This window comes from Takifugu flavidus, chromosome 7, assembly GCF_003711565.1.
Source record: "Takifugu flavidus isolate HTHZ2018 chromosome 7, ASM371156v2, whole genome shotgun sequence".
Lineage (NCBI taxonomy): Eukaryota > Metazoa > Chordata > Actinopteri > Tetraodontiformes > Tetraodontidae > Takifugu > Takifugu flavidus.
In genome coordinates this window covers 2,597,831-2,606,744 of record NC_079526.1, presented here as the reverse complement: position 1 = coordinate 2,606,744, position 8,914 = coordinate 2,597,831, and the positions used below count along the sequence as shown (strand labels likewise).

At 41.9% G+C, this 8,914-nt stretch overlaps 1 protein-coding gene across 1 annotated transcript; it reads left to right on the top strand.

Annotated features, from left to right (window-relative positions):
* Positions 1-4,631: 4,631 nt before the first annotated feature.
* barhl2 (BarH-like homeobox 2) lies at positions 4,632-7,656 on the top strand. Its single transcript, XM_057039288.1, has 3 exons — positions 4,632-5,552; positions 6,112-6,337; positions 7,031-7,656. The coding sequence occupies exons 1-3, from the start codon at positions 5,006-5,008 to the stop codon at positions 7,332-7,334; spliced, it is 1,077 nt and encodes a 358-aa protein (XP_056895268.1). The 5' UTR covers positions 4,632-5,005; the 3' UTR covers positions 7,335-7,656.
* Positions 7,657-8,914: the final 1,258 nt, after the last annotated feature.

Genomic DNA, 8,914 nt, shown 5'->3' with positions numbered 1-8,914 from the left:
CAACTTAATGACCCAGTGATTGTTGTGGATTTCATTAGCCCGTGTTGGGCACCATCAATCTGTTGGAGTATGTGCTGTGGGAGGCTCGAGGGAGGAGATTATTATTTTTTATTCAACACTCACAGTTTGACAAAGTGCACACAAGCTTCCTCAGCTGTTCCAAACGTCCACCCCTTCGCTCTGTCTTTTCTCTTCGCCTTTCTCTGTTTGCATTGTTTTACCCTCTTGCTTGGACTTCAGGTAATAGGAAATGGCACTGACCCCTCCTGATCCCCCCGATTACCTTTGTGAAGCGTGAATGTGGTATGGAATCACACATCAGGAGACGAGTTGTAATTATTTTTGCGGCGCCATCAGCATGGATCAATCACTCAGGAAGGTTGCTAGTGGAAGTACGCTTGCAGCCATGGATGGAGCCAGCAGCGACCCTCTTTGACTGACAGTTTTGGTAATTAAGTGATTGTACAGACCCCTCCGACTGTTATAACAACCTTGTCAGGGCCAGTCTGCATTTGGAACCCACTCAAATCAATGTGTTCTCCATTCTGTGAGATTTCTTGATCATGTACCTCACACAGAAGGAGGGCAAAAACAATCTTACGCCTTGCTAGTTGCTTCCTGCAATATCTCAGAGTGGCAGTAGCTTTGTTTGAAACATATCGTGTACACATTTCAGATTTTTTAATGATAACCCTTGATGAATTAAAGCAAGTTCCACCTTCTGTTTTATCCTATTTGGATTTCTACCAGGCAGTGATACTAACTTGGACATCAAATCGAACTTGAATGTCAAATGTTTCATTACCGCACAAGTAAAATAAGAGGTTGGAATAACATAGAATATGTCAATTGTAAATGTCAAGTCAGTTTCACAACGCAACCTTTTATTCCAAACCTTTGGAGATACAATTTTGCATTGAAATTTGATACCCATCCTCACATGCACATAGCCAGTTGCCACCCCGTGACAATTAAAATAACACTGTCCACAAGTCCACAGTGCTTGATGAATAGCACAGCGTCTGTCACTTAAACAAGTGCTTTGAAAGGTAACTATGAGAAAGGTATATGTATATTTATAAAAAAAAATGTATACAATGACAGAGTGTTGCGTGGTGGCTTTGGTATTTACAGATAACATCTGTCTGTATACATTTTAGAACATTGATTATCACAATAGACATGTGATTTTAGTTTTCATTCACATTTACTACACTATGATCTTTTGGCATAATTTCATGGTTTGCATAGAGATCAAAATCTTGTTTTTGAGAGGGTTATGTCACTATCAAACATGTATTTACAACCAAAATTATTGCCTCCATTGTAACATCATCCGAAGAAACCTTTCTTTATAATGAAGGCTTACACAACCAGAGTTTGAATGTTATCAGTGATGTTTTGTAGTGTTTCTGTCACTGTTCTGACGTTGACCATCAGCCGTCTGTCATCTTGAACCGAGTTTAAGAATCTGTTACTGTAGTTACACCAATAACATCGCTCACAACGTTGCTTCGCACTGCACATCAATCGTGTGGCAGCCGAGGTACATGGTATATGTTCTGTCACCACAGGATTTCAGAAATAATCATTAATGCACTTTAAGATTCGCTTTTTACAGTTGCCTCAGATGAATTAATGATTTTTGGAGCTGTGGAAATGGCGAGTGTAAACAGTAGCCTTCGAAAATGAAAACTTGTTTTCATTTTCAGAGTTAATGGAATGAGTGAATGACTGAGCCAAAGACAGACAGGAGAGAAATGAAAGCTAAAACCTGAGCTTAATTTAAAGAGATCCTGACACATCTGGAGTATTGCTTCTCTGATTTCTTTGAAATGGTCTTGAAGACTGAACACATTCGATTAGGTTTTGCGCTGCCACGTTCAACCTCAGAATTTTGTTTCAGTAACTCTGCTTTTGCTGTATTGAACTGCAACAATGTGGCTCCGTAGTTTAAAAGATATTTTTAGGATAGTAATGAATATGAAATGCACTGATGGAATATGTCTGCTTTACAACTATGATATCAGTGACATCCATAGTCTCTGTAATCTGGGTTTGTGTGTGCTTTTAACAGTAAAATAAAGCACTTCTCATTATTTTAGAGAGATGAATCATTTTTACTTTTCATTGTTTGCAGCATTAATTATCACATGCAGCAAAGATTTTAAAAATGTGGCAATGAATCCCTTTAAAAAATCTGATTGGGTGTCCTGTGATGTGTGTAACTAAGCGACATCAGAGCGATTACACTGATAATTAGCCATTCCTGTGATTTGTTAGAGCAGTACTGGACATGCTGTCTCTCTCAGCACATGTCCGGCTGCTCCAGCATGCTCCCCGCAGTGACTCAAGCTCTAAATTTGCGCTGTCGCCTTGTAAACGCCGCTGCATGTTCAACCTAAAGGTCGAAACGACAGCTTACAAGCCAGAGAATCAATATGGTGCCAGCCGCCGTCGCACTGTCCCATCATCGACCATCATCTGAGGCCAATAAGACAATACCTCAACTGGGAGGATTCAATTTGCTCCTGTTGCGCCTTAATAAAGCCATTGATTCAAATTAAATTAGCCTTAGATGAGGGTTAGGGTCTCAGCTCAGTGGAAGACATGGTTACAGATCACTTTGACATTTAGTTCTAAGCAGAGCTGGAAGATTCTTGATTACAGGCTGGACAATCTAATTGGTCTGTTGAGAAACCATATATATCTTTTTTTGCAACTGTCTTTCTGGGACTGTCACTCTGGTTTACATCACTGGCTGCTTGGTAATTACGATTGAGTTCACTTTGATTTAATATCAAACTGTGCTGCTCAAAATAGCAGCATTAATAAGGGCAAAAGAGGCCTCTGATTGCTGACGAACTTCTCTCCACGGACTCTGGCCTCACTTTGGCGCCGCCTTGTGCTCAAACGTAGTCTGCGTGTGCGCGTGTGTGAAGCCGGAGAGCTGCATGAGGAAGTCAGACAGATCCAAAGAATACGGTTGTAAAAAGGAAACCTCACCCTCATACTCAAGATTATATTTCTAAGAACCTATCTTTATTTTTAAGAAAATAATAATAATGTATTTGATGCGCCTGACAGATTGCGTAATTCATCCAAATATGGAGATGGTGACATATTTTTCTTTTTCCTGCTTGAAGGCGATGAAAAGGAAAAACAAGTGTAAAAAAATAAACAAATGAAAACGTGTAAGCGTCTGAAAATAATCAGATTATAAAATCGGACGCTATTTCCCCAGTCCGATTTAAATTTGCAGATACATTTAACGAACATTTCCACGATACTTTAGCGTGTAATTCTTTTAAAGAAACGAATACAAGGGAAACATACACATTCCGTGTCTTGATTCTGTCAATTGAATGATTTTAATTTAACAAAACACGTCCTGCCAGGGTGTTGCATGCAGTTAAAAGAATTAACAAAAAGAAAAGTTTTAAAAATCGAATAACTGTACATTGTAAAAAAGAAGAATTAAATCAGTGACAAACCTACAAGTCGGCGCAAAAATCTTCATCCCTCTGCACAGCAAAAATCCGATGATAAATATATAAATAATACATATATATATACACGCACACACACACACACACATATATATATCACGTAATAACAGATAGCATTCTAAATGCGTTCGATGTTTTACTTGGATTTCGGTAAATAAATAAATACAAATAAAACGCGAAGTTTCTAAAGGAAATCCATTGGAACGAATATTCACCAACGCGTCAAACCGGGAGCTAAAAAAAAAGGAGCATGAGCAGCATGTTGAGAAGTGGCGGTTCCCAAGAACGAACGTCAACCAGAGCGCGCACACGCGCGGACCTGCAGCCTCCCCGCAGACACTTGGTCAGCTGAACGCATCACAATTTGTTCTTTCTCCTTTCTCCATATCCTTCAAATCCACGTCGGGGGAGGGGGAAAGTGCTGAAATTCTACTACCTTTGAACGCTCATTAGCACCTCATAATTACTTTACTAATTAGGATGACATGGTTATTAGCAGGATGCGCTGTCATGGCAGTCGCCACCGCTCCTCCTCATGCTTCAGATGTGCCGACCTTGCGGCTCTCAGAATAAAGATAGACGGCGGCCGTGACACCGCAACTGCTCACCGCCTTCTCATTTTCTACAGCTCCAATTTCCTGATTACAGAGGACTCAAAAGCAGGTTTGGGAAAAAAAAGAACATTAAACAGAAAAGGGGCATTTTAACCATGGTGACATATGTAGCTAAGCAACAATAATTCTATTGCAAAGTGGAAATAAATGAAAAATCCTAAAACTTAGTGAACAGAATCATTGAGCCTCTACTGTGACTTGACGTGCAAATAATTCAAATATGTTTTCTTTTTGTCCTTTCCTAAAGAAGATGGTATATTTAATATACATTAGTTACACGGCCTAAACCCGCACTCCCCTTACGTTTAAAAAGAGCTATTCCAGAATTTAACTCAACTCAATGGGAGAAGTGATGAAGAAACAACTCCCTGATTGGTGAGGCACCAGAACCGATTCAGGGATGGAAGCCAATGGCGTGGCGGGGGGAGGTGGGGGTGCGGGGAGAGAAAAGGCGTCGAGTGTTTATTATAAAGGAGAAAATATTAATTCCCCCTCGCCGTGGGCCGTGACGTCAGTATAGGAAGTCATTGTAGAGCAACACTGGAGCGATTAGCAGCAAAAAGGGGGAGCCTGATGTCGAGGAGTCAGCCCTATGTATATCTCACACGCCTCAACTTTTAACACAAAGTTCAATATCCAAACAGAAAAAGCGACGCGGACTACGCAGAGGCGCACTCACTTCCACTGAATGTAAAATTTTGGACCACCTGAGCCGCTTTTAAACGAGGATTTTCTTTCCCTTTTTGTTTTATTCAACTGTTTGCTCTTTTTGAAAAATCCTTGCGTTCATTTCAACGAAATTTGCGGACTTTTTCTTTCTGGTTTTGGCGGAGGAGAAGCATCTAACTGTTGTTATGAAGGCTCCGTCACTCGTTTCTTAATATGGAAGGATCCAGCGGGTCGAGTTTTGGGATAGACACTATTTTATCCAGCGCGTCCAACTCTGGTAACCCCGTGCTAATGAACGGGGATTTTCGGCTCGGCGACAGCAGGACAGCGGATTTCAGGAGTCAGGCAACCCCGTCACCATGCTCGGAGATAGACACTGTGGGGACGGCGCCCTCATCCCCCATCTCGGTAACCATGGAGCACGCCGCCGATGCGCATCTGGTCCAGGACAGCCTTCAGCATCACCACCATCACCACAACCAGCAGAGTTTGGCGCTATCGCCTCAGCAGCCGCCGTTTGCCGGGGCCGGCTGCGCCCCAAGGACTGCCACATCCTCCTTTTTAATCAAAGACATTTTGGGCGACAGTAAACCGCTGGCAGCCTGCGCACCTTACAGTACGAGTGTATCCTCACCCCATCACACGCCAAAACCAGAAAGTGCCACGGCTCCGGACGGCTTCAGGCCCAAACTGGAACAAGAAGACAGCAAGAACAAGTTGGACAAAAGAGACGACATTCAGAGTGAAATGAAATGCAAGGGTACGAGCTCCGTTTGATTATTTAGCACTTAAAGTCGATGTTAAAGTTGTGGAAGTTAAGAATATTTACAACTATGAAAAGTTGAAAATAATCGTTGCCGTAATAATAATAATAATAATAATAATAATAATAATAATAATAATAATAATTTATTTGGTTGAATCTCCTGTAAATCCGGTTATTTCACCGTGTGTAAGACCTCCCCAGTGGGTTAATTAGAGAGATTATTGTCCTTCCTAGAGGGGGGATCATCGTGCAAGGAAAACAGCTACAGCTAGTCACTGATTGACCTATTGATTTCTAGTTTTCTAAAGGAAGGGAAGCCTATAATAGTGATCGTAACAGTGATAACAATAATGATCCAGATGACCGTTTTCTTTTACTGTGGAAGTGCTGCATTTGCCACACGTGTCAGAGCGCACCGGTTTGAGCCCATTTTAAACGGGTTAGTTAATATTTGACAGTAGGCAAAAAATAAACTTAAAAAAAATTGAAAATGTTCAGGATAATTTCGTGATTTTCCATGACTAACCCACACCCCCCTCTCCTTGCTCTATAGGGACTAAGGACGAAGGGGACCGTGAGATCTCCAGCAGCAGAGACAGTCCGCCGATGCGCACAAAAAAACCTCGCAAAGCACGGACAGCCTTCACCGACCACCAGCTCAACCAGCTGGAGAGGAGCTTCGAGCGACAAAAATACCTCAGCGTGCAGGACCGCATGGACCTAGCGGCGGCTCTCAACCTGACAGACACACAAGTCAAGACCTGGTACCAAAACAGACGGTAAGGCACCCAAAAATACACCGAAATGCTGTAAAAAAAATGGAGCATAAAGCTGTTTTAACTGTGGGGAAATCTGAAGATTTAAGAACGATGCAACAGTCACGTTCATTCGATGGTTGAGGATCATTTAGGTGTTGCTTTGCATAGCTTCAAGCACGTGGCGTTAGTATTTGTCTTCGGACGTTTTATAATGATGATATTGTTTCCCAGGAAGTAAGATTCTCACGGTAATAATTGCCTTCGCCTGGATGGCGCGCAGTCGGTTTGGGCTGCAGAGGCCACGCTTAAGTTTCTCAGGATTTGAAGACTCGCTCTTTTCTTCCCGAGTCACAAATGTCGTTTAAATTAAAAGAGAAAAAAGAGGAAAATTACAGAATGATGAACGAAAATATCCGTGTAAAAATCGCATTCGTAAAACGAATCAACGCTTTCTTTAATCTCTTTCAATAAAATTGCATTCTTATTTGTCGTGCGTGGTTAAACAATCTGGCGATCGGGATTTGGTTTTTAGAAAAGGATCAACATTTCTTCATATTTGCCTCTCGACTTTTTTCCTACCCAATTAAAGCACACCCATACATCGACGCCTGTGATAATTAGGCCTCTGCATACCAATTACGGGGGTGTTTGGGGATTTGGCGGCAGAGCAGCTGATTAAATAATTCATTCCATGTATTTTGATCTGATTTCCAGGACGAAGTGGAAGAGACAAACGGCGGTCGGATTAGAACTCCTGGCCGAAGCAGGAAACTACTCCGCCTTACAGAGAATGTTCCCGTCGCCCTATTTTTACCACCCGAGCCTGCTGGGTACCGTGGATACCACGACGGCAGCGGCGGCAATGTTCAGCAACATGTACCGGACTCCTACCACAGCGCATCCCGGCCTCCAGAGACCCCTGGTCCCGAGGGTGCTCATTCATGGCCTTGGGCCTGGGGGACAACCGGCTCTAAATCCCCTGTCTAACCCCATGCCCGGCGCCGCGCATCCGCGATAAAACCCGAAACGCGACGAGAAAAGACGATGACCTGAAACCTTATTGAACACTTGATGTGAGTAACTACAACGGAAGCACACTACTGGACTTTCTCTCCAAACCCGACACATTTAAAGAAGGAAGGGAGGTATTTAATGTAGGCCCGAGTAGTCTGAACCAGGTCCTGAAGACTCTCTGTCCGGCCCGAGGCAGAAAACAAGGACTGCTCATGTCTGATTGTCTGTTTGTCTTTTGTACAAATACACTTAACATTAGAAAATAAACTTATAAAGTTTATTAGATGAAGAACGGAATGAATAAAGAAGTCATGATGTTACATGAATTTCAGACGCCTCCAGTGAGTTCAAATCTTAGTTCTTTACGCAAAAAAATCAAGAAAAAAACAGTTTATCACGCCATTTTAAAAAAATGATATCTTCATTATCTCGATAAGCTTTATTGAAAATATAATATATCCCCCTTTTTAATTTGGATCACTTAACACGTACTTAAAACTCGCGTTATAGTTGGAGAGTTTTCATCAGCAACATTAATGAGCACATGTTGTTTTCGACATTAGCGCATTATTTACGTTGAACAATATTTCGTTGTCGTCATTTTCACGCCGTCGTAAGAGTGCTTACAGCCCACATATTGATGCAAGGCAGCTGATTGGCGATGGGCTGAATGGTTATGATGAGCTGCGTGTACTGGGAATGTTTCCTTGGCTTAGCAGCTGTTCTTTGGGAGCGCAGCAGACAATAAGCCTGAATTTCTCAGCGTGAACGCACCAGACGCAGGATCCGGGGCGAGAAGCCTGCAGGACAAAAAGAAAAGAAAAGAAAAATCTCATAATCTGCTCAGTCTCACTTAAACAACACACCTCAGTAGACATAATTCCGAAACTTTTTTGGGGGGGGGGGAATAATTCGTAAAAACCTATTTAAAATCGGCAAATTTCCCTCGTATCATTTAGCCGTTATTTACATTTCATTTCATTTTTATTTGAATTTTTTTTCTGAATTTTGCGGTGTTCAACTCTCTTGAAAGTGTTGTGTGCGTCAGACGCTCGTTCGGGACTAAAACAAAACCAATCCTACACGGGTGTAAAATTAAATATTATTAAAAAGAATTTATTTAGCCTTCTGTGAGCGTGCACCCCGGAGAATATGTTGGAGGCGCGGATGAGGAGGGGTGGGGGTGGGGGGGTCCTCGTGTGAATTAGAGCCTCGGGGGCCGTTTGTTTGGGTTCCTCGCCGTTGAACCATTGCTGATCACACTCAGTCAAATTGACCTTTCCTGGTTTGCAAAAATGCTAAACGCTTATTGCACATAGGTGATCAAACCAAACGTTAAAAAATACATTTGTATATATAAAATGAGACGAAATGTTTTGAGAATTTTATGAACGACTCCTTGCTGTGATTATATTTATTTTCTTTAATTTGGTTTTTGATTTAAAACGGATTTCTACGCAAAGTTAGAACAAATCAGTCTAAATCAGACGAAGGAAATGCGGGCTTATGTTTATGTGTCTCTTAAGACTTTGGACACATGTCAGGGGAGCCTGTTTAAGCCGTCTGCTTGTCATTCGCTGCATG

What these genes read in the sequence shown, in the direction of transcription:
- barhl2 (XM_057039288.1), top strand. Translation starts at nt 5,006, where the DNA reads ATGGAAGGATCCAGCGGGTCGAGTTTTGGGATAGACACTATTTTATCC. An exon ending in GAGTGAAATGAAATGCAAGG is followed by an intron (nt 5,553 to 6,111) that starts GTACGAGCTCCG and finishes CTTGCTCTATAG; the next exon opens with GGACTAAGGACGAAGGGGAC. An exon ending in ACCTGGTACCAAAACAGACG is followed by an intron (nt 6,338 to 7,030) that starts GTAAGGCACCCA and finishes TCTGATTTCCAG; the next exon opens with GACGAAGTGGAAGAGACAAA.